At 40.4% G+C, this 26,943-nt stretch overlaps 1 protein-coding gene across 1 annotated transcript; it reads right to left on the bottom strand.

The window, feature by feature from the left end:
- Positions 1–321: 321 nt before the first annotated feature.
- On the bottom strand, positions 322–26,206 carry rnf19a (ring finger protein 19A, RBR E3 ubiquitin protein ligase). Its single transcript, XM_028597759.1, has 11 exons — positions 26,059–26,206; positions 14,485–15,336; positions 14,395–14,416; positions 9,818–10,026; positions 9,518–9,662; positions 8,864–9,026; positions 7,114–7,228; positions 6,649–6,807; positions 4,322–4,541; positions 4,054–4,197; positions 322–3,512 (listed from the first exon to the last, which is right to left on the bottom strand). Exons 2-11 carry the CDS (start codon positions 15,074–15,076, stop codon positions 2,708–2,710), a joined length of 2,574 nt encoding a protein of 857 aa, XP_028453560.1. The 5' UTR covers positions 15,077–15,336; positions 26,059–26,206; the 3' UTR covers positions 322–2,707.
- Positions 26,207–26,943: the final 737 nt, after the last annotated feature.

Below are 26,943 nucleotides of genomic sequence, written 5' to 3'. Positions count from 1 at the left end.
ATTGTTGATTGTTATGATTTGCTGATCTTGGTGCAGTGGTGTTGATGATGGACCAGTGGAGACCTGGGTTCAATTCCCACTGCTGCAATACATCAACCAACATGTCCCTGAGCAAGACACTTAACTCCTAGCTGCTCCAGAGGCGTGCAACCTCTGACATATATAGCAATTGTAAGTCGCTTTGGATAAAAACGTCAGCTAAAGGACTGTAATGTAATCTTCGGTCCCTTGGCATGTTATAATAAACTTAACTACATAATAGGCAAATGATTGCAATACAGAAAACCATCATTTTCATGTGGAAATTTACACAAAACAAGCTTGATTGAGAATTTTTTATTTAAGGATATGCATTTACATGCATATTACAAAACAAATTATTAGGGAATATATACTTTTTCAAATAGCATACACTTCTTTTGACCAAGTTAGAAAATATACCTGGCTTTAGTCTTCAAATAATAATATAAAACTCAAGAATTTAACAGGCATTTTTTACAGAAGGAACTTTAAGAGGGTGATAATATCGTGCAACCGGAGGGCCTTTGAGGTGCACCAGAACTCCTTTAGCCAAAATCACAGCTTCTCTAAAGATCGACTCATTGCTCTGACACATCTCCTGCTGAGCTCGGCTGGTTGACGTCACAGCAAAGTAATCTGTGGTCAGGCTGCTGAACACAACATCTGATTCTCAAATGCTGATTGCTTTAGATAAATAGCGTTTTATTGCCAACAGGAGCTGACTATCAATGCACAAGAACTGTCTTTGGCTACTTTAGGGAAACATTTTCAAAACAGTATTCCTAAAAATGACCCAAACTAATATTTTGGTCAAGATTTAAAGTACTGCCCCAAAATCAGGTTTAATGTAGTGGCCTGAGAGCAGTTTTTGGTAGGCTAAACAAGCTAGTGTGACAACTAGCATTAGCACTCAGGGGAGGGTGAGTATTTAGTATGATGCATTTGAAGCATTATATGAGACAAATATAATTAATTCTCTCATGAGTTTTATGTTTATCATTTGAAGACATACAGAATGAGGAAATAAAAACAAAATAACTGTAATTATAATAATATACAAAGGATTTTCCCCCAAAAGGCACTGTGGGTCCAAAAAAATAAAATCATTTGCAAGGACTTAAAAACAACTTAAAACACATTGAAGTTAAAATACACCCAAAGCTCTGAATCAAAACTTATATTTTGATTTGGATAACACTGAGGGATAATCAAGAATGTAACTCTATTATCATCATACATTCAATACTGAATATTAAATCACTGACAGACGTATGTGCTCAAATACACAAGAGGAGTTTCCCATTGCACCTTTAACTATATCAAGGTTTTTTTTGCTATAAAGTTAATGTGCTCCCTTGACTGGACACATGCTCTTGCTGATAACGTTATTTGAAAGTTTCATTTTGTTATTGCGAAGACATTGTTTGGTTGACTTTCCAGTTTTAGTAACTGATCACTAAAACAAGCCCTATAAAATTGAAAGAAATGCTACAGTTCCAAATAAAAAAATTGGGCTTTGCTCAGTTACGTTTACAAGGAATAACTTAAAATTCCCTTTCTTTAATATGCCTCAAATAAAACCATAATACACTAAAAAGTTGCAGTGAAGACTTGATTACATTTGCAAAGATGCAACCACAAACAAAAGTATTATTTCACCAGAGCAGACAGAGGCTCGTGAAGACGGCCGCTGTCTTAAATCCACAATATGCTACGTTTTGACTCGTCAACACTATTTTCCACCTGATCATACTAACAGGTTTGGACCCAACACTGGGCTTCAACATTAAAAACAACTTTCCCAAAATGGAAAATAAAAATAAGCAAAGACAAAAAATACAAAAAACAGGAGTCACATTTTAAACAAAAGCAACAATAATAATTTTTCTTATAGATGATTATGAAAAAATAAAATGTGCTACTGTACGGACTGGTCCCTCTCAGGTTCAACAATCCTTATAGCTGTGGTGTTTCTCATGCCTTTTAAGAAGTCACAGAATGAATTGGTGGCACAGTGGTGGACCACAGTGAGATGACATATCCATCCCCAATTCAGGCAAACCAGATTTTTGAAGATGTCACAAGGAGGGATATGTTCAGGCTTTAGGATAGCAGCTCAACTTTCTATTGGAAATAATATCAAACATTTGACTTGCTCCTCTATCCAGCTTTATTACGTCTGCTTTTTGTAAGCATTAGGAAAAGGTTAAGATCTGCCTCAAACTTGGATTCAGAACATCATTCAGGGGTCAGGCTTTGCAGATCACATGGATAACCTACATTACAACCTGTCCAAATACATTCAGCTCCACCTACTATAGGCCTTGCTGCTCCAGATGGCACTTCAACAACAGGCTGAAACCTCTGGTTCACACGTCTTGCTTGCTCTGTCACTGAAAAACAGAACCCACTGATCTGCGTTTACCGTTTACTTTAGTCACAATTCTCACTCCAACTTCGACTCTGACCCTCTGTAACTCTATAGACTGACATTCACATAATATTCCTGCCTGCCTCCACAGCAGGTACAAATATAATTAGACTTGAACTTATAGCCTTAAACCTGACCACCAGTTTCCCAAGATGCTGGGGGGAGTGGGGGTCACTTAAGAGTGAACTTAGGTGATAAGGCTAACTGAGCTAGTAGTGGTAGCACTGCCAACACCCAAAGAACAGGAGAGTTCCTTTAAATATCGGTTTGTATACAGCGGCTCCTTGTTGGGCTTACAGGCTGTGCGGCAGTGTTTTTGCTGGTCTCTTTTATTTTGTCGTCCTTCTCTGGCTCCGTGTCTGTGATGGCGCCTTCCCTCTCCTCACTGATGTATAGAAACGCGCCGCTACTTCCCTCTTTTGGTGAAGCAGCTGGAGATGATGATAGCAGGTGGTGGGTAAAGGCTGCACGGCTACTCAGAGGCGGATAATGCTCCAGGCGGTCGTTCTCCACCTCAGGCATGGGTGTGATGGTGACGTCATTGAAGTTGGTGGAGGGATGATGAGGGTGGGGGTCCGTTGGGCCGGAGCAGAGTGGGTGAGCCGGTCTTGAGGTTTCAGGGTCGGAGCAGCTGAGCTCTGATGAGAAGTGGCTACAGTGTGAGTCAGCCACTGAGGGCAGGCTGCCGCTCAGAGATGGTGAATCGAACTCAGAGGAGTTGGTGCTGCGCTGCTCCAGCAGCTGAGCATCTATATCTCCTTGTGTCTCGTTTATTTTTGTGTCTCCTTTGCTGCTGCTAGCGCTTTTCCAAAGCTTTCCTCTGCTCTTCTTTCCCCCTGAAGTGGAGGGTTCCTTTGACCAGGGGGACGAGGGACAGCAGTGGTTGTCGTGCTCCGCACAGCAGCAGGTGGACGGGCATGAGCACGTACCACCGCTAGCACCTTTAAGGCCGGCAGTGCTACTGCTACAGCTGGCTTCATCCAGGCTGCTGCTGGCGCTGCAGTGCCTCATCTTTTCCTGTTTGGACTCCAAGTCTGCCTGGACGTCCAGACTATTGTCTCTGCAAAATAACATCACTCAAAATTAACTTAAAATTTATCAGTAAAAGAACAAATCATTCAGTATTACAACTTCTATGTTTGGCATCTATCATGCATATTCACTGGAATATTTATTAAGAATCAACATTTTTTTTTATTTTTTCTGCATTTTAGGCCTTTATTTTTATAGGACAGCTGAAGACATGAAAGGGGAGGGGGAGAGAGAGAGGGGGAGAATGACATGCAGCAAAGGGCCGCAGGTCGGAGTCGAACCCGCGGCTGCTGCGTCGAGGAGTAAACCTCTATATATGGGTGCGCGCCCTACCAGGTGAGCTACCCAGGCTCTCAAGAATCAATTGTTTTTATGTGCTACTGGCATCATTTTCTATGAAAGAATGCAGTACAATAAATACTGATAAAACACGCAATGACTTTCTTTCAAACAATTTGACCACAAGGCCTCTGGCAAAAGGAGAAAAACTAGGACAGGGATTTCTTTTTAAAAATAGGTCAGAAATGTGCTGGTGTAACAAGTAAGATGAGAATGCTCAGACTACTAACCTTTCCAGAGGCATATAGGCATTGAGGATGGAACCTGCCATAGCTTTTGTGCTTGCGTTGTCACTGATTGTCCCGAGACTGACAGTGGCTGACTCCCCGCTCAGACTGCAGCGCTCCTTCTGGACATCAGCCTGCACTTCCATCCTGAAAATAACAATTGAAACAAAAATGTAGGCCTCAATGGGTCACTGCGTGTTTGCTTTAGCCAGTGTAGAAAAACAAAATGGCTACAATTTATAGCAATGCAGAGATCATCCAAGTCTATTACCTGTTGTAGCAGCTGCCAGAGAGGCTGCCTGTGATGCTGGTCCCCACGAGGGCCGTGGTGCTGGCATTGTCGCTCATGTTGTCCCGCTGAGTGGAGCTCATGCCGCAGCGCTCCATGTGGCTCCCGCTGACACTGAGGCTCAGGCCCGTCAGGCCACCGACACTCGCTCCATCGCCGAGGCTGGGATTGTTGAGCCGAGTCTCTGCCACAGAGGTTGTGTCTGAGGAGAAAAGGGGCAACAGGAAGTGTAATTTTGTTAATTTAGAGAAGGTTTGGACTGACAAAGAAGAGCCATAATGTATGTGCAGCAAATAACTATTTGGCGTGGAAAAAAGAAAGAAATGGGTCAAAAGGAGGAGGAGGAGGAGAGAAATACAGATTGAGCCATAAAAGGAGAATTGGGGCAGGCGACCCCAGATAACAGCAGCAAACAAAAGTGAAATTGAGGTCAGGGTGCAAAGTTTATTCTTCTTAAGTTATATCAATGACCTTACTGACATAGGCTTTTAATTCATCCTGGAACACCAGATTGATGAATTCTTACCCCTAATTTCCACCAGGCGTGTCTGTGCTGTGTTGCGGGCCCGTTGTGTGCCCCGCGACCAATCGCGCCCATTCAAGTCAATGCTTGATAACCCACCAGCTGTGCTACGGCGCGTCCCAGAAGCTCTCCAATCCGCACCACTAAAGATATTCGTCAGGTCCATTTTCACGCGAGCCGCTGGCCGTTCAGAGAGCCGCGCAGGAAGTGAAACAGCGAGAGTATCCAGTCAGTTTATACTCTCGCAGGGCACCTTTAAGTAAATAAAAACTGCAAGTCAGGCAGCAAGACGCTCCGCTTCTGAGACGCTCCCGGTGTGGTATGGCACGTGGCAGAGGACGGAATAAAACCGGAACACAGCTGGAACGCAGCACAAATGTTCCCAGTGGAGAATCAGAGCTAGGTGTGAATAAGTGTCATCATGTCTCACACCTGGTAAGGTCAAAGTCCTTGCTGTCATTTGGATTCATAATCATCATTTCCCGTGTTGACAGAAGCTGTGAGAGAAATACAATCCGTCTGTGAAAACACTTCCTGGGAAAGCTGGACTTCACACAGCCATTAGTTTGACAGTGACAAACACACAGAGACAGAAAAAAAACCACTGACACTGCGCCAGTCATTGCGCACCATTGCACACCTCAACTGTTTTGGCACTTCATGGGCTATGAATAATCCATAAGTCCACACAAAGGCACTGACAGATGTAGGTGTACTTCTGCAAGATTAAAGTGCCCATATTATGGAAAAAAATTTAATTGGGGATTTGGGGTGTTATTTTGTGACTCTGGTGCTTCCACACGCATACAAACCTGGAGAAAAACCATCCATGCTGTTTTGAGTGAGATAGGGGTTTCTGAATGTATCCTGCCTTCAGTCTCCGAGTGAGCTGGTCAAAATTATCAGGGCTATCTATGTCATCGGCCGAAACATTTGGTGTGCGAATAACCACTTTAGCTAATACCACATCAACTAGCAGTTTCTCCAACTTCGGTCAGTACAAGGCAGGATTAGCCAGGAGACTTCTTCTAAACGAGGGCGCACTTCCAACTTTGCGTTGAATACCTGCAGACGAGGGACATATATACAATTTCTTTTCTAGATTAGGGGGAACTTGTGTGTTGTAGCAGTGTTTTGCCATTGAGAACGAGGTGGCTAACCGCTAGCAGCGCTAGCTTCTAGCCCAGTACCTAGCTACTGCGCAGTTCCTAGCTACTGCGCATGTGCAACCTCCCACAAAGATGGGATAGAAGTGAGATGCCTCACTCTGTAGCTAAAACAGAGAGCTCAACACACAGGGTGAAAAGAGGAGCTGCAGCATTGTGCAGTACAACAAAGATATGGTGTTTTTTAAAATGAAACCATGTAAACCTATTCTGGTACAACCTCTAAATCCAATTATGAACCTGAAAATGAGCATAATATGGGCGTTTTAACAGAGTGGCATGAACACAAATGCGCAAGCACACACAGCTACCACAACTCCTTGTGTAGTTCAACAGACAGAAATGCAACAGGTTTCTTGACATTCCTGTGTTTTCAGGCTTTTCATCTGATATGATCCATGGTTTGTTAAAGTTCTTTGGAAGATGGCTTGATATACTCTGGGTTTTATGTATGATTTATGTATTTTATTTTCAAGTCTGTGTTTTCACCTGACTGAAAAACAAGTTTCCATTTGGGGACAATAAAGTTAAGTTGAAGCTATATTTTAAATTGTACTCTTATATATTCTGCATTGCTTTGCTTTCATTAGAGATGCATTGCTTTCATTAGAGATGCTGACCTGTGGCTGCTGCCCCGCTACCTATGTTGTCATTTTCGTCGTCAAACTCGATTCGCACCCCTTTGCCATTGCCAGTAGACACTCCACAGCCGCCACTCCGGCACAGTGAGATTGGGACAACTCCGTAGACGTACGCCAGCATGATGGGGACGCCAATGCCTGCACAGCACATTGTAAACAGTACACACTTAAACAGTGAACGTTTTATCTGGGTGAAATGGTAAACTATAATTATATATAGCATGATATTACTTTACAAACACTGTTAAATAAATTCCAGCACATCCACCTTTTCAGACCAAGCAGACATGTTTTAGGCTAATTTCCAATCTAAATGATGCTTTTATACAGATTTATACTAGTGTCCTACCAAGTAAACCCTTTAAAATAATTCAAATGTTGTCATGACACAGATGAAGTAGAGAAATTAAAAAGGTAAAAGAGAAAGAAGCCCTTCTTTCTTACCAACAGTGACTGCTGCAACTACAGGGGACACGATCACAGACAGCGTCACACCACCAGCTATTACCAAGTTCCTCTTGTGTTTAGAGATGTCCTTGCCCTCGTAGCGATTATGGATCTGAGGAGGAAAGTCATTGTTAATTAATTTGGAATTAATTCACATTATCGGCAACTGTGACTCAGAAATCATACAAGGCAGCAAAATGAACTGGAGAGATTCTTGAACAATGATTGAGGGGCTGTGCAGAATGAAGTAAGATTGCTTACCATGGAAAATGCTTAAAACTGACATATGCCCAAATAACAAACTAGATTTTCTCACACATGCTCAAAAATGTACATACAGTGTACTGTATTTAGATAACATGTGTATTACATGTCACACTGTAGTTCTATGCTTTCCATTTATGTGAATAAACTGTTGGTTTTGACCACTATTCTTGCATATCATTCCTCAGCTGTCTGGTGTTGGCTCTCACCAGGTGTGTAGCCAGTAATGGGCCAGGGCGGCACTGGCCCGCCCAGCCAAGTTTGAGCAATACGTTTTGTTTTGTTAGGAAAAATATTCAAATGTATGTAAAAAAAAAAAAAAGAAATAGTAACATAACTAGTTGTGTGTGTGTTTAATGTGTCTTCTCTTCTGATTAAAACAAAACGGTTTAAACCATAGAATAAGGATCAAACAATTAGGAAGCCTTGGAACGTAGGTGGTTGTTATGGTAACAACAGGCAGACTCTCCGGGCTGCCTTCAGCAGCTAACGTTAGCTAGCTGGCTTTTTAGACAACGTACCATGGATGTGTTAAGCAATGCACTGTTAAAAGTTACCGCGACAACAATGGCTTCTTTTTAAAGTGGTAGGGAAAGTTTTCGTGGATGGAATACAGTGTAAATAAGGACGAGCTTTTCTGCAGCATGTGCAGACACTTCCCCAGCGGAGCTGACAGCCCATCAGCGAGAGGAGAGTGTTTGAGTGCTACATGGCCCTCACAGAGGTAACATTAAGTAAAACGTATGTCATGCTTCTTGCGTTATTATTTAAGTAATCTAGTAACCTTCCTATTTAGTAAGAAATGATGAACACTGATGATGGCTTCTAGCTGAAATGCGTTTTGCCCACATTAAATAATAGATAAGATAACTTATCTGTGAGTGATGTAGTTTTTAGTTTTCTTTGATCCTGTCACTGCCGTGGACTTGGCGTCTTGCTGGCCACTTTTCATTATATCTTTCATAATTCAAACAATGCTAGGCTAGAAGTTTTCATTCTTTGATTTTCTTTTACTGCTGGTAGCGCATTTGCTGCTCATGATCTGACCATAGTCCTGAAGCATATGGATAGGATATGTTACATGTGCGATTTTTGTCTGATGTAGGCTATTCTATGTCATGCAGTATGTAATTTAGATGCCTTCTCTGCCGTTTGGGTTCATGATTAGTTGCCACTTTGTGCAATAAAATGGTTAATTTTATAACAGTGCTGTGCAGAGCCAATGCTGCTGGTTCTGCCGGTGCAAATTTATTTTAGCCTGAATAGGTTAAAATCAACAGGTTTTTGTCTATATTGTTGTGTACAAACTTTTTAGACTGAGTTTTGTTGGTTGAGCATGTTGGAGACAGTACTGCTATTGCCGTTGTAATGCAGTATGTTGGAAGGTAAAATCGTTGCTGTTTTTTTTTTTCAGATTGTCCTTTTTGTACTTTTGTACTGGCCCGCCCAAAATACTATTTCTGCCTACAACACTGGCTCTCACCTTTCTGCCCACATAGACTGGGATGCCAATGATCATTGCAGGGATGGCAATGCCGGCTATGAGGGCAATGCCCACGGGCGCGCCCACCAACGTGCCGAGCTGCCACAGGATCTTCTTCTTTCTGCTCCAGGGCTTCTTCCCCCAGAAGGTGCAGCCTGACGGACTGAGAGGATTTGAGGGAGAGAAGAAATGGGTTGTCAGGGCAAACAGAGAGAGAGAGAGAGAGAGAGAGAGAGAGAGAGAGAGAGAGAGAGAGAGAGAGAGAGAGAGAAAATCATGTTTACCATAACTACTAGGGCTGAAACATAAGTAAAGTGATAAGCACTATGTAAAATAATTAAGAAAAGAGATATTCAGGAAAAACTTTGTCAAAAACTAAATAAAACTTAGCAACTAAAACTCTGGGAACGGCTCGTTATTGGACCATGAGTTAAGATTATTTTGTCAAATTACTATTTCCAAGGTCAAGAATGAACTTTTACACTCAAACAAAAGTGAAATTTGATGCTACACTGTTGGTTGTAAAATTAAGGCAAAATGCCTAAAAATTATCTTTAAAGAAAACAGAACAAAAAATAAATAAATACTGAAAGGAAACAACTGTAGTAACTGAGTGCAGATGAGCAGTTCTTTTGTACTGTAGGTTTGTTTCACCTTAAATAGTGCAGGTCAGAGATCTCCTTCATGCACAGCCAGCAAAACTCGCAGCCACAGACAGCACAGGTCATGTGATTACAGCTCCCATCATTCATCTTGATGATGTAGGCAGCACACCGAGGGCAGGGCTTGATGTCATCACCTGGTGGAGGTTGATTAAGGGGAAAGCGAGAGAAGCATTTTGAACACAGGATTTTTGGTGCATATTGTATACTGTGGCTTAAAAAAAGGTGATGGGTGTGCTGAAGGTACAGATGTGTGTGAGCATTCGAGTGCAGGTGTTTATTTGTATATTACCTGCAGCTCCACTCTCTTGGCTGTAGCTGAGTGAGGAGGACCTGAAATTTCTCAACCGGAGGGTTTGGGCCCGTTGTTGCCGTGCAGAGTCACATGTCTGGTTGGGATGCCACAGCTGTTTGCAGTGATAGCAGAACTCCGTCCCACAGCCCTCACGCCCACAGGTGATCTTCGGGCAACTGGCACAGCCAAACGCAATGACTGCGTAACTGAGAGAGAAAACAAATTTAGCCGACATGGTGGTTAGTATTTGCTGGTAGGAGAGCAATGTAGTAGTTACTTTAGCACAACACTAGGGGTCAGCAAGGCAAAAATGATAAGTGTAGGGGAATACACTAGAGTGGGTTAAACCAGGGAGTCATTTTTCAGTGTGTTTAAACATAAAAATCCAATAAACCTTTGCAGTATAGGCAACACTTCTTTACATCTTTTTTTTTAATTATTTTTTTTGGGCATTTCCACCTTTAATGGACAGGACAGCTAGGGGAGAAAGGGGAGAGAGAGGAGGGGGGGGGAAGACATGCAGGAAATAGTCACAGGTCAGAGCCGAACCCTGGACCTCTGCGTCAAGGCATAAACCTCTATGTATATGTGCGCCTGCTCTACCAACTGCGCCAACCCGGCCACTGCTATATACATCTTCAGGAATCCAACACCTTGAGAAGCATTTGTTACATGAACACATGAAATTAGCTGAATTTTTCCATGATGAATTTACCAATGAGCTCTGTTACAATAAATCCGTGCTTACATAATCAGTTCTGCATGTCACCATAGTATCCATCATCAATCATAACAGTGCTCTATTTATGAACTATTATTGAAAGGTACACGGCATAACCGAGGCAAAGTCCAACAACTGTTTGGTTATAAACGTAAATATGTAATTCAACTTGACAAACTGGCACTAAAAAAAATCTTGCAGCAGTCATTTATAACCCAACACAATTACTGCCTCAATTAAATGGCTTTATTATTTGTTTAAATAATAAAAATGAATGGTAGCAACCGTTTCCTTGTTTGCTGACTCAAACTCGTTGTGTCCCTCTGGTATGGATATGATAAGACATTAATAATGATTTTGTTGAAAGGAAACACCTTCGATACTGTAGAAAAGAGCACAGAGCACCTGCCCTATTAATAAAGTAAGTATATATGGCATGTGTGTAGGACAACCTCAGTTAAACCCTGAGATTGCTGCAGCTATTCAGCATCCCACAGCAGGGTTATCATGGGAACATTAGAAACATACGATAAGGAAAAACAAACAAACACTCTGGCTGACGTATTAAACTGGACTATACTGGATATGACTGTGTGCAAAAGCATGAAGGTCCAGTGTAAATTATTAGAATAAAAGTCTGCAGCTTGCATGAAACCTTCAGCCTTTTTCTGCCCCCATTAAGATAATCCGTTCATTGTTTTAAATCTTTTTTCAAACCATGATGCCAAACATTTGATGGTGCTTCTCAAATGTTAGAAATGTGCTGCTTTTCCTGCATTATAGTAAACAGAATATATTTGGGCTTTAGCCTGTGTTACAAAACAAGTCATCTTAGGCACTGACATTTATGATGGGCATTTTTCCAGTTTTGTTATGTTTTATAGACCAAATGATTCCTCAAGAAAACAATTGGGAGATTAATTAAAGCCCCTTGCAGCCCTACTTGAGCAAACATTACAAAACAAGAAATGCTCAATCCGTTTTCCATGCACTGAGATCCAAGAACCTTGAGGTTGTCTGGAAAATGGAAAAAAGTGATAAAATGGACAGAAAAAAAGAGAAAGAAACGTTAGTCAATCTAGCTTAAATTAGAGCAGGGTGATTTGAAAGTCTTTCTTTGAATGATTACAGTTAAAAAAAAAAAAAAAAAAACTTTAGGGTCTTCATTTGGGGCAAAGTCACTACAAAGTTAAAAATGAGAGTCAGAAATACTACAGAATTTCCATAATATTCTAAATATTTTGTAGTGGTTTTCAGTGCTATGGTGTCAGATGAAGGTAACAAAAACAAAAAAACATTAACCGATAACTAACTAACTAACTTTTTTATGATGCTTTTTTCAAATTGTTCCTAAAAATTGACAATGTGTGAGGGCACCATATATACCTACAGAGCATTCAGTCTAGACAGTTTTCAGACAGACAGTCTCCACTAACACCTCAGTGAGGCAAACTGATGGCAAATGGTATATAAGTCGTAAACTGGATGGGAGAATTTCCAAAAATACCTTTGCATGTGCACTGAACTATCTATGACACCACTGTAGAGAGACTCTGCCAAAGTCTGCAAAAAGATAAATGATTAATCTCTTTAAATAAAATGTTTGTACAGAGAGGATTCTTTCATTTGTGAGCTGCTGAGCGGACAAACGCAGCCCAATAACTTGTGAGAGTAATTATACAACAATTAAGAGCGCAGCATTAACCGGTGGAAAGTGTGACAGTGAGCCAGAGCTAAACTGATTAGATGACGCGAGCAAGAAGAGCTGAAACAAGCTCATGAAAGAGCCATTATTCTAACAGACAGGGTCAGCAGTGTTGATGTTGATGCAACAAAGCAGAGAGAGAGAGAGAGAGAGAAAAAGAGAGAAGGGGTTAAAGGCATTAATGAATTCGGCAATCACTCAAAACTAAAGTGGGTTAGTAACTGCTCCAAAACTCCATGACGCACTATGTATGAATAGTTTTCTTTCAAAACCTTAGTGCCAGCATCGGCACAATAAAAAAATAGACTGACGCAAATGCAGATGAGCAGTTTCAATGATGCTGTGTGCATGGTGGTTGTTGTGGCCTACAGGGGCAGTAAACAACAGGTAAAGCAGGGTGACCCAGTGAGCCACAGAGCATAATGTCAGCTTCAGTTCAGGCCCCTGTGAGCAAACTGTTGAATCCCTAACAGCTCCAAACATACCCTGACCCGACCCTCACCTACACCGTCACCTCCTTGTCAAAGAGGAAACCAGAACAACAATTTATCCCTCAATTACAATAACATCTTTTTTTAAGAGGGGCTGAAGGAGTGGATTGAGGTTTGAAGAATTCCATCTGATATCAAGCGAATCATTTACATTATTAAAATACTCAAATTCAATACTTGGAAGTTTATGTTTTTATTTTGCTCATTTAAACAGTTTTTTAACCCGCTTTAATTTTTACTTTTTTATGTTGTTCATCGTTTTACTGCTTAATTTTTTCATTTTGTGCTACTGTAAAACTCTTTGTAACGTTGTTGCGAAAGTGCTTTACAGTAAATAAAACATGACGGTATGATGACAATGACAATAATTATTATTATTATTAACAACAAGCAATCAGTTCCCGCTTCATTCACTATTTGGTTAGAAAAATGTTCGGTACGGTCTAATAACAATATCATCATCGCTTGCCGCCCCCGTCTTTTTTGGCTGACTCATGAGGCTGACAGAACAAACAGGTCTATTACTGCTCTGAGTTATTTATAACTCAGACATCAATGCTGGTGTGAACTTCAAAAGGCCAGATTAAAGCCCTGACGTTTCCTTAATGTAGCTGCTTACTATGTTATTTTGGGACTTGTGTAATTTTTTCAGAAGCACGAAACATCAAGCACAACGCAGGCAACCGAAAGAGATTTTAAAATATTTAAGAAAAGTTGTAGCCCGGAGGTGGAAAAAGTCTCACGTGGTTGATATTTTTATGGTTAACTGGCTTTGTTAAGAAACAATAAAGAAGACACCCAGATCCCTAGTGGGGATAGGTGCTGGATCAAAGTAGAAAAACACAAATAGATCAACACACCACACCACAATAGCTTGCGTTAGAAGGATGTTAATGCTTTAAGTAGTGACATTTCGAGGTCCTTTCTAAACGGGAGCTATTTAGTGTGTGGATCTATTTGTGTTTTTCTATCTTGCTTTGTTGCCATAAATGTTAGGTGGACAACACTGAATATAAAAAATAGTTCAAATTCAATCCTACCCTTGAGTTACACCTAAGTCTATATCCACGACGTTCCACTTCCACTCTTTGTGTTGGAATTTTAAACTCCGGTTCGATGTATGAGGACTATGGTTAACTGCTCCTCAGATCTCTGCAGGGTAAATCCAGACAGCTAGATAGACTATCTGTCCAATCTGAGTTTTCTGTTGCACGACTAAAACAACTTTTGAACGTACACGTTTCACCAAAACAGGTTCCTTCTGGCTATTGTGCAGCGGCACCGTGGCTCTGCCCGGCGCCTAGCGCCGCCCATGACGATTGTGATTGGTTTAAAGAAATGGCAATAAACCAGAGCACGTTTTTCTCCCATCCCGGAATGTTATGTGGACTAGCCAGACTCTCCTCCGCAGCGCTGTGGAGGAAGGTCTGGCAAAGCGAGACCAAGTTACACCTGACTGCAAAATCTTTGTAATTTGTCTAAGAGTAAAACCCTTTTAAAATCGTCATGTCACCCTCTCTAACTTAAATACTTCAAAACAAATCAAAAACGGTCTCACCTCCATGCAGCTGGTGGGTCATATTTTATGTAAAGAGCAGATTGTCCAAATATGGTAATCTTTGAGTAGCCTATATTACCCCTCAGCTCTTATTCTTACCCACAGTCGGGGGCCGGGCACCCCTGACCCAACTCACCACCAGATGGTGATCGGTTGACAGCTCTGCCCCTCTTGAGGCATACTGACCTCAGCGATGATGGCAGTCAGGTTCGGCCACCAGCCACCTCCTCAGCATGAACTCCTCGTACTTCTCCATGAGGGCTCGGTTCCCCAGGATCATCTGGATGTCGTGGGGATTGAAGCGCTCTGAGCACTCGGGGCAGCAGATATTGACACGAGACTCTGAGATCTCGATGCGCAGGTACTGTCGCAGGCAGTCTGCACAGGACCGGTGGGGACAGGTCATGATGTCTGGGAAGCGTTCACGTGCATAGCGCAGTAGGCACAGTGGGCACTCCAGCAGCTCCGATGAAGAATCTGACACTGATGAGGTCGATGCTACGGCCAGTGCAGAGTGGGCAGAAGTTTTATCATGGACAGGCTCTGACTGGACGCTTTCTGTGCTGACAATGCCTTCCACTACAGCTCCAGCCTGCAGAGGCCTGGACTTGCGCTTGGGGTCACGGTCAGGCCGGCGTCGCCGACTGAATAACGAGTGGAGGGACAGACGGCGTTTTTTGGGGGTCTTTCTAACTGAAGGGAGGCTAACAGAGGAGGCAGCAGAGTGAAGGTCTCGCTCTGAGCCTGTGCTGCCATGATGCTGCTGGTGCAGGCTGCTCATCGCGCTAGAAGGGGCGCCGCTGGTGGTGCAACCAGAAATCACCACATCAGGAGAGGAAATGAAGGACTGGGTGAGGGAGGAAGATGGAGAGACAGACTGGGGTTTAGAGGAAAGGATGGTCAGGGGAGGGGCCTGGGCCGCTGTTAGCTAGGTCATAGTGGCTGGAACCTGGTATAGGAGGTCTGGAAGTCTGTCGTGTGGTCTGTCGCTGGTTTAAATCACAGTGATGAGATGTAGATGTTCAGATGTAGGACACCAACCTGACAGACAGAAGAAGAAAAAAACAGAAAATCAGGTAGAGAGCCAAAACATTTGGATGATTCAGGATGCATAACAACCAATCAACTGGAGAAATCTACGACAAGACAGCCATCATTGAGGCGTTTCACGGGCTTGTGTGGAAAGGAATGACAATCCCTTAGATAATTAAGAAGAGTTTTCTGGCAGGCTTTAAGCCTTTTTTCAGGTGCATCTTCTGCGCACGTGTGTTTGTGCGTGTGAGACTCCTATCATAAATTGTCTGCAGGCTTTCCCTGGAGAGTGTGTATTAGTCATGTGTAGGCAAAACAAGCAAAATCCTGTTTTTCTTTGTCATCACAGAACTCAGATGTGGCCACAGCTGCGTTAGTGTGCCTCTAGAGCGGCGGCCACACCTTGCCTCGAGTGCTTTACATGCTGTTATTTGATTTTTACACAATATGAACAACAAAGCATAACTCATCATCTTTGAGAGCAGTGCTCAAGTGCACTTGTAGTGGATGTGGTTAGCTGTTTGAACGTGGTGCTACATAGAACCGAACAAGTATAAGTAGTTAAAATAGTAGTGACTTTCAAGTAATGAGAAGCAAAGCTCATGCTGAAATAAACCAACACCGTTTGTGGGTGTGGTGGTGCCATGCAGGCGTCCATAGAGTCCACAGATCCAGCTAATGAATGGACATCTTTTGAATAAACATTTCTGCCCTGGACTCATTCCTAAAGAGACCAACTAATGGAAGGTGGAGAAGCTGAATAAAATGAGTGCCAATGTCTCATTATTTTATTTTTCACCCTTTTAACAACAATACGACCCAGTTCCCAGATGTAAAAAAAAAAACATAAATAAAATGCTGGATAAATGACAGCTTTAACTGGTTAGAGACTAGGATAAGAGATCTGAATGCTAAACTATTGCCTTCTGCAAGATGTCTGTCGATCTTTCAAGGTGACCCATTTGTTTTTCCAGTCCAGTCCAAAATCTAAATCAATAACCATGGCCAAATCCGGTTATAATACGGCTCTGAATCACAGTGTGTTCCCAGCTAAAGTGAAGAAACAGTTTGTTTGTTGATGTCCATTTGGTCCAAATCACAGCACTGCTGACAAACGACTGACATCAGCAAGAGATGCTGCTGCTGAGGGCTATGCGATGTTGTTATAAAACGCTTGCATCTCTTTGAGATTATAGTTTGACCATGAGACACAAACACAATTGAACCATGTTGGTTCATTAGTTCATCTCAACACGATGTGACCGCTATTCCAACACATTTTATGCCCTGGTTAAGAGATTGTATCTTTCTTTAGTTTAAATTCTCACTAGGTTTAACCCACAGGAATTTGAGCTAGTGCTATCCCCGAATCAGGGGTTTTCAGAGTTGACTCTCAGTTGGACTGCAACGGACAAACCTACAAATATGAGAAATATATTGTCCACTCTTCTGCCCAGTTTTAGGGTGATTTGTTTTCACTGGTCCTGACATGTCCTTAAAATTAAACTTGCAGGTTCATCTGTCAAAATCCTAAAGCATAATACCAAATGGGCAAAATGGAGGACAAAGAATGATTTCCCTTCACCATCTGTATGCTCTAAACTTTGAGTTTGAGTATGTTTGTCATTAGAGACTAATTTCAGGAATATTCCGAAGGGGAACCATAATGTGACTAATTAAAAAGCCTGCTGCAAATCTCGACTGGGACAGCAATCCTGCAGTTCACAAACGCTCCCTCTCATCACCTACAAACCTTAGTCTGACTGGCTGCGGTTTATATGCCCTCATGATGTCATGCAAGCAGCAGTTTTACTACGTCTACTTTAGTGTTCTAGTCTATTCAGCCAGCCTGCCAGTCAGCCAGCGCCTAGACTCTCCTACCTCTTTCATAATCCACCAAATAATATAAATTGAAATAATTCTGCATTAACAACTACCACTGAAATGCTTCTTGGGTGCAAGTCAACACCTCTAAAGAAATAAGTGTGAATGCACCCAAAACACACTGACTCAGGCCACATTTGGAAGGTGGGATGTGTGCCCAACATCCAACCTGTGCTGTGTAGTGTAAATGTAAATTAAACTCAAGGCTCCACACAGTAGATTATTATACATCAAACAACTCAGAGGTTTTTAAAGCTGAGGGACCAAATTGCTACTTCGGTCCAGTTTTCCAACTGAATACGTTTTCTGTTTAGCAGCAGTCAGTTTCCCACAGAAAAATGTGAAGTGGAAAGCAGAATCTCAAGTGGTCAGTTGATGTTCATTTGAGAGGCTCTCTGATGCCACGAGAAAACAATTCATCTCAGTTGGCTCTAAATATGGCCTTCCACTATTCCACCTTTCTGATCACCTCTGTTGCATAAGAGCTCCTAAAGTTAGCTTGGAGGAAAATAAACTGTAAAATAGATGTAAATATAAGTTAAAAGCTGTATGAGGCTTAGTGTTTTCAGCAACATTTCCAACGTTAAGCAGCAGTAATCTCACCAACAATGCACACTGAACAAAGGAACTAGTTGTCAGAAAACCTCTCGAGCCTAAAGATGAGCTCTATGGAAAGACCAAAACCTTCAAAAACATACTGTACATACAACAAAATCCCACATAGGAAGCTGATTTGGGAAAAAAAAAAAAAAATCAGCAGAGAACAGGTCACTGACACAGGTCAACAAATGAATCATTAATCAATGGCCTACTAACAGTGACTGTGTGCTGCAAAGGTATACAGAGGACACTGGAGGGTTTTGGCTTCTTTGACAATGGTGTTTGTTTTGTTGTGTCATGCAACAACTTTTCTCTTGACATACTAAATTCTTTCTCTGATCTTTCAACCAGTGTACCTGCAATTTGGGCACAAACAATTTGGCCCTTTTGAAGCAGTTTGATGTCTCTTCTTACTTCACTTTCAAATTCATATTAAATTGCCAATTGCCACAACTGATAAATGCCAATTGGCAATTGACCCAGTATGAACCACCAAATTCTTTCGAAGTGTTTACAGTCAGTCTACACACGCTGTGAAGTAAGGGCAGTGTAAACATCTAGTCATTTCACCTCGTTTGAGGTCACATTCAGAGTACCAACACTGTGATTGCTGTGATATTAAGGGGATACCAGGACTGTTATGATTTGGGGAAAAAACATTTTACCTTTAAGTAGTAGAGCCGCTCTTGATTCATGACACAAGAAAAACACAACTGCGGTTATGAATGACAGCTAGAATGATTGTCCAGAAAGTCTCAAGAATAATTGTTATCACCTTATTATCAAGAGATTCATCTTGGTGCTGCCTCTCCTTTAGTTACAACACCCCCTTACATGCACACTTCCTGCAGGGCGTGTTGAATTGAGAGCAGTGGTGGTATAATACTTCAGGGAGTCGCAGAGGCTCATGTCATCCTTATACAACTTTTTTTTTGTGAAAAAAAAAGAGTGAAGCTCATGTTTTCTTTCATTAAACCCACTGGTAATACATATATAATTTTTAAAAGAATAAATTGTATGTGACTGATGCAAAACAAGCACCAGCTAGCTAGCTACCCTCTCAAATATGTTATGGTCCTTGTGTGAAACTTAATATTTTTCGGCAGTAGTGCTTTAAAACTTTTTCAGATGTTTTGGAAGTATGCATAGAACCTTCTGCTATCACTGCAGTATTTGGAGTAACCCCACAGGATACACATCTTACACCCCAAGCAACAAATATTATAGCTTTTGCATCTCTCTTAGCTAGGTGACTTATATTCCTCAAGTGGTAGGAGAAGTTCTTCCCGACCTTTAAGATGTGGATTAAAGATATTACGCATCATTAAGTGTAGAGAAGATATGCTATTCTTCAAGAAATGTTATGTTTTACGAAAGCCTTTTTTGACCTATGTGGAAAGGAGAGATGACACTATCAGAGTTATGTTGCTGACCTCATTTTTCTTATCACGTGTAGGTTATTCATTTAGGTGTAATTTCAATTTGTATTTATTTTTTACTGTTATTAAATTGTTTGTATGTTGTTGATTTTGTTGTGTGCATGTCGCTTGTGATTCCTGAACGCTAGTGTTTGTTGAATGGTGCAGTGCTACTGTTAGAGGGATGGGGCTCTGTTGGAGCATAGGTAGGGTGGTGTTATAATGTGTTTACTTCACTGTAAAAACTATTAAGGTGGTTACACTTAAAAACCTAAGTTCAATTGCTGCCTTAAAAATGTTAAGAAACGCAACTTTAAGAAAAGCGTTGTTTTAACTCATGATCTCATGTAAATTTGTTTAATTAATGATCATTAATTGTTTGAACTTAATACTGTGAGTTAAAACAGCCATCTATATTACATTGTCCATTCAAGTAAACTTGCTTTCTCTTGTCAAACAAAAAAATAAATAAAAATAAAAGAATAATCGTTATCTGCAGTCTCACAGATCCTGATGGTATCTCATCTTTCAATTTGGTCACTAAATAATATCAAACAATATCCTCACTCATTAATTAGGTCTTTGCTCCTTTTCTCAGAAAGTTATTGTATTACTTTTTAAAAGTATACCAAGTATCTCTGAGGTACTATATCAATTATCTAAAAGGCAGTACCATACCTAAATTTAACCAACATGAGGTAAAGAGGATTAGGTGTTACTAAGAAGTCACAAGCTAGCTGACTACAACATATAAATAAATGTAATGCAAGGTTACTTAAATGTTTAACTGTGAACTAAAGATAAATAAAATGTTTTAAGTATAAACCATAATTGCATGTCATTAAGCCATTAGCACTGCAGCCAAGTTGTAAAGAATAATGTGTTTTAATTGCTCTTTCTGAAAGTTTAAGTGTGACATTTGAAACCCAAAGCCTGCAAATGACATCCGAAATCGAAGCAACAAAAACACCAGTGGGTAAAGCGACATTAGACGATGGGAGGTGATGTGAGACGAAACATCAGACAGTTTGTTGGTGCTACTTCCTTGAGTTGTGCGCCGTCTCCTCTTAAAATAAAGACACGATGATGCCACTCAAAGACAGACTGTGTTGACATTTGGAGACATTTTACACTATACTGTAGCCTGTAGAACGCATTATCTGGTAACCTTGGTAAATAAATTAAATACTCAATTCAGTCAAGTAGAATGATCTTTTAATAGCAACTACTGAAAACATTTAAGCAGGGAATTTCCAGAGTGATCCTTGAGTATCCTAGCACTAAACTGTGGTATATAGCTCAACTTAATAACTTCCACTGTGAGGCCTGTCTGGTACTGGCTAAAGTGATGTCCTAATCATAAATCATCATAAAGCTTGATAACGTATTGGGTCAACTAGCCAAGTCATGTGAGCAAGTGGAAATTTTAACAAGAAGGAGGGGCAATTTCAAGCAACCCGCAAGTCGATGTGAAATTACACTCCCAAGGCGTAATTAAATGGGGGGGAAAAGCCTGCATCGACACCATACGGACAGTGAGTGGGATTTTCCGACTGCGGTCAGTGTGTGCGTTTGTGTTTGTGCACGCAAATGCATGTATTCAAGTTTTGTGGCTCAAAGGCAATCACATGCAACCGCGGCTTACACACTGGGATGGTGTCCCAGTTCCTGAGACAACCCCAGGGCAGGAAGCCTACTGCGGCAGAATAAAAAGGTTTCAACCCTCCGTCAACTCTAAAAAGAAGTCAGTGAGAGTGAATCAGCTGACGCTACATCATGATTGCCATTGTAGTATGATTTAAATCTGTGGTTCTCTACTGAAGAGACAGGTCAATGCAAGGTTACTGAAAGTCTTTGGGAGTCACACTGTGATTTACGTGTCGAGATAGACTGGGAAAAGAACAGTAACAAAATGAGTCACTTGGGGCTGCAGTGGTAAAGGTTTTAACAAGTATAGACCTCCAGACCACAAGACAACATGTTTGCTCTTGCATTGCAATGAACAAAATAAATCCAGGTTTCCATTGCCTATAATTTTGCAAAGAGACAATTAGATGCATAACCAAATTGCAATGGAACATGTTATGTTACAGGTCTGTGACTGCACACGTCAAACACCGTTTCATTAATACGTTTTGTATTTTTGTTTACACAATTAATAAGCTATAAACAGAAACATTAATCTCTCCCAAAGAAACATACTTCGCTGAATATTTTCATTAACATTTTCCACAGCTCTTCTTCTAGTTCCAAAGTAAACAGAAGAGAACAAATAAAACAAGGAAACAGTCGACATGTCCCCACGGCAGATGCAATTCTTTTTCTGGAACGATTGAATACCAAATATATAACGTTGTGCTTATGTGGAAATACATCCTTAAACCATTCAGTGGTTTCAAAAATATCAGCACATACCAGTGAGATGCGTCTCTCCCACAGTCTAATCAAAAGGGTAAGGGTTTTACAGACCCAGATACATTCACAAGATGATATAGTTTAAATAGTGTAAAAAAAATGATTATTTAGGCCAATATCAATATAGAGTTACTAAAACATGACGATATATCAGCCAATGTGAAGTATTTTTCATAAACCTATAACATGCACACTTTATTTGACATTATCTTTCAGTGTGCTGGATTGAATTCTCATCTTTTAACAACTGTCACTCCCTTCATAATTAACCTATATCACAACAAATGTGTTCCATGCCTCTGGAAACCAGAAAAACATCAGCCCAGTCCTGTAGTTTAAACAGACACGACTCTGGCATTTCCTGTGCATTGAATTGGACTTTGGGTCTTTTCCAATCCACTTCACCTACTTTTGACAAAGTAGTAGTTGAACTACCTCCAGTTTATGGCATTCCTGACGAAACCACAATTACTGGAGGTGCACATTATCTGACATACCATCCAAGCTGTATTCCCGATTTGAATTCTTGGTTGACAGTGTTGATTTAAAATGGTGTGTAAATGAGCTTGGGGGGGTTTTAGGTCATCAGGAGTGTATTAAGAAGGAATCCCTGCTGTGTTTCTCAATGCCGAAGACCAAATTTAGGGATAGATGATGTAAGCTTTGGGAATTTAGTTTGGTTGCCTATATCTACCTTCAAACAAATCCCACATACAATGATCGGCTTCCAACACTGGCAACGAGAGGCTCAAAGCGTTCTTCAGCAAAGTGATCATCACGTACACTAATTTCCGGTGGCATTCCAGCCAGGGGAAAGACTTCCTGATCATAACAATGCATTCAGTTATTACGGCTTAAGACAGAGGAACAGCCCAGAGACTGGATGACAAATTCTATAGAAAAGCTATTTTTTATTTTTTATTCATGACTTTACATTGATAGGAAATATTTCAGCTTTTTTTGGAACTTTCACTGCTGTCTACAGAACAAGACATCCCTCTGAAGCGAATGAAAAAAAAAAGTATTGATTGACTGCCCAGCATTCATCAGGTGTAGGCCAACTTTCTGTCAGCTGGACATCGAAACAACCCTGTAGCTTAATGAATCTCTATTTAGCCTATTATCTGCCAGCCAAAGTATAATATTAATGCCTGACGTTCAACAGAGAGTATCAACAGGAGACACTGGAGCAAATGCCTCTGAGGCTGCTTTCAGCACTATTTACTAAACAGTCTGATTTACAGAACAGGCAAAGTACTGTTCCAGTGTAACTGCTACATTATAATGAGGCAGTAAAACTAAAGATGCAGCTGGAGATGCAATGATTAGGTAGCAAACTTCTCGAAAATTTTAAATCAAAATAAAAAAAGTTATCGTTTCAAAAAGCAATTTAAACATGACGTATTATTTTTCCATTTCTCCATTCAGCACCATGGAGACCGCATAAAAGATGGCTTGCGTTTGCCCCGGATACAGAAGGGGAGATACCATTTGTCTACTGCATAGAGGGACATCTATGCCACCCAGTGGGGTTCTCAAACGGAAAATAAAGGAGAAGAGCCACATCGTGAATGAATTCTAGAAGTCTAAAGTTAGTTGCCCATTCAATGATAGCTTGATTTCTTAGCAACGCATTTCCTGCACTTCTGTATACACGTCCTGCTTCCAGGACAGCAGTAGCAAGCAGTAATGTACACAAATTAGTGTGTCAAATCTTGGTAAGATTTTTCAATATATATTATAAAATTACTTTCAAATCGTCGTTTTTTTTATTGTTACTAGTGCAACTATGGGCCCTTACCACCAGATGCAGTCTTCCTGTCTTTGCTAGCTAACTAAAGGGGAAATGGGTTATGTTAACATGTTGGCCCTGTTGGCTATCTGTCAGTGCACAAATGTTTGATAGCCAATTCATTCAGCCAAAAGAAAAGTCAAGATATGTGTCCATGTTTGTAGATAGGAAACATTATTGCAAAAAGGCAAACGTTTTCGATTCACAGCCCATGGGTCTTGTGTGTCACTCTGTCACAGGCTGCTGTCTGTAAGTGTCCCACTCACAGCAAGGACTGAATGGTTATGATCACTGGATTATAAAAATACGTCAAAAAAATTAAATGTTTTGATTGGCTAAATACAGCTAATTTAAAAATGAATATCAAACAGCATTTCTACTGGTATATGCATTATGTTTTTTTTTTACAAATTAGAAGTGGGGGGTGATTTTGCAAACCCTTGTGTCAAGAAGTGACAAGAAAAAAAGAAAACAAATTGAACATCGACAACTTCTCAGCCCCTCCCCCCTTTCTGCTAAAGCCCAAAACGGTCTCCTAAGCCCCTCCCCCCACAAGGGAGAATGAAAGCATGTGCATGAGCAGTGAGTGACACACAGTTAGACACCCCCCCTTGGCCATGATTGGTGCATCTGAACAGGGAGCTGGGGATTTTTGCAAATCGCACTTCAGGCTGTAGGTGGTGCCATATGAGCCATATTTTTAATTTTATTTTCATTACCTGCTTCATGTAGTTCTACTGGAACATAGGGTCAGTTTCAGCAAATATGACAGAAAGTTAGTTTTATAAGTCTTACTTACTGCACCTTTAAGGACATAATCCTCGGCTCAAAGCATAAGAAATGTTGGAATTTGCTTAAAGTTGTGTCCATTTTTATATAGTTATTTATCTGTTAAGTTCCTATCTATCAAAGAGTGAGTTAAAACAAGAGTGATTGAGCATATGACCCACTGATGAAAGCGCTTGTTTTTGCTGCTCTGCCAAGTAATACAATCTGAGCGTCGGGGGCAGCTTTCTTGCCCTAAATTCAAATGAAGCGCACAGTTAGTTAGTTTTTCAAGACAGGCAGCATAGGTCGATCTCCCCGTTTTCCCAGGTGGAGCCGCTGCCTCTATCATGTCCATGGTTGCGCATGTCCCCAAACGTGTATGTATTAATGTCATTTTTAACAAACATATGGGTCCCAAAATGTAATCAAACTTAGGAGTATTAACAGTTTAATTCAGTTTACATTTAGCAAGTCTGCAACTGAAATTTAAGTTAAACAATAACAGACCATTAGGGGAAAGCAAAGCACTTTATGACTCACTGATGGAAAGCTTCCAGTAAGGAAGGCCTGGATTCATTTAGCAGGCATACTATAAAAGTCACACATTAAATAGGGAAGGACTTGCCCAGTAATTGATATGTTATATATTCAGTAAAACATTGTTGACTATGCTATAAAAGTGACAACAGAAAAACACTGAAGGAAATAATTACCATTAATAAGACAATAAACAAAAAAACAATATAAAGAACAAATGTATTGATTTTATTATATTGTAAATTCCTTTATTACATTGGGCACTTTTTATCTAGAAGCTAACATTACCTTTTGTTTTGAAGTTTTAATCATTTTTCGATTGAACTCTTAGTTATAGTAAGAGATCATAGAAAATATAGTTTTTATAGACATATATTTTTGTTTTGTATATTTGTCATGATGCTTATACAGGGCAAATTACACCTACACAAACAGAACTTTGTACACGAATACCACAACTATGTGAAGCAAAAATAATGAAATGCTCAAAATAGAGCACCAAATGATGTACTGGTATTGGGTCACTTATAAGTGCATATAACATAACCTTTAAAAAAATAATTCTAACATTGTGAAGCATGCCCATTGACTGTAAATATTAACGGTCTGTGAGCATGCCTTTACTTTAGTTACAATAACCAAGCATCTGCTCGAACATTGCACTTAGTACAAATGTCTTATAAGTTATGAATACAATATAAATGTAATGAGTCAACAATAATTTAGTCGCCTGGAGCTGTAGTGATTTATAGTCAGTACGTTCTGCAAACAAATGAGGATATTGAGAATAACGTCATTTCGCATGCAAAACACCAATCCACGTAACGTTAGTTTTAATAAAAATGCTGTTAATAAAATAGCGGCAACGTTAAAATAAGTTACTAAAGAAAACGAAAAAGGCACCGTTGTGTCATCTGACGCTCGTCACAGGAAAAACCTAATTCTGTACACTTTCCACCTGGCTAGCCTACTAGCTAACGAAATCAGATTTGGCTAGCAGGATAGCTAGTGCCTAACTTTAATCGCCCAAAGAGTTGCTGACTAGCTGTGCTGTGGTGTTTACTAACTCGCTGGACAGTTGAATCGACAATATGGTTTATCTAAGTAAGCTACCTTAACGGCCATAAAACTTTATCTGCCAGCAGAGGCTTTCCGCCGACCTATAGCGATAGTTTAACAAGGAGAAAATTCAAAAGCTAACAAAGCTAAAAACTGCTAGCTGCTCGTCAGCTTCGGGGAGGAAGTTGTGATCTGTAGGTGATCTTAACTAAAACTTAGCTAGATCTGGCTGTAAATAATATGCTTACACACACTCACCGTTAAATGTTCACCTGGTCTCCTTTTACTTCACAACAGAAGTGTACACCGTTGTCTCCATCTCTCAGTTAGCGTTAACGTTATATTTGCAGAAAACTTCGCAGCACGGCCAACAAGGTACATTCCCCGAGTGAGTATGACTTTTTTCGTCAAGTTAGTGAACAAAACAGCTACAAACAACAGTCAAACTTCCGGTCGGATTTGTCCGCTTTTCACAATAAAATACAACCATCCGGTTTCATTAACGTTAGATGTTTTCGTGAAAGTACAAATACTAGTACTAGTACTCACATTCTTTACTTACGTAAAGAAAAAGTAATAACATTGCAAAAATACTCCATTACTAGTAAAATCAATTCCTTTGAAATGTAGTTAAATAAAAGTGAAAGATATTAACAACAACATATACTTACTGTCAAAAACTAGATGTGTTATTCAAAATGTATCTTCTAAAAGGCATGTGTGAAATAAGACACTCCACTGCCATCATGTAAAAACGAAAAACTAAAAAAAAAAAATACTTTCAATTTCCCCCATGATAATATGATTTGTCTATTCTTGTTTGTAAGCCATATGTTTCAATCGGAAAATCTTTTCCTGATAGCAGCTGTTAACTTGACACGTTACCAGTACCAGCCGGTGTTTATCTAGCAGTGGAAATACTGCCATCCGGTGGCCATTGAAGTGTATTTTTGTCACACACCCATCATTTATCATGCATGCTCCTACCATCACGTAGGGACATTAGTAGCCTGCGTGCGCTCTCAATATTTGTTTTTGTCACTTGGGAGGAACATCGCAAATGCTAGATTTACTCCCTATAGAGATTTATCCCAGCCTCATCTACAAACATTGTATTCCTATCCCTAACTTTAACTTATTCCT

The sequence above is a fragment of the Perca flavescens genome, chromosome 14, assembly GCF_004354835.1.
Source record: "Perca flavescens isolate YP-PL-M2 chromosome 14, PFLA_1.0, whole genome shotgun sequence".
NCBI lineage: Eukaryota > Metazoa > Chordata > Actinopteri > Perciformes > Percidae > Perca > Perca flavescens.
Note: the sequence above shows the minus strand (reverse complement) of the source record. Positions and strands in the feature narration are given on the sequence as shown.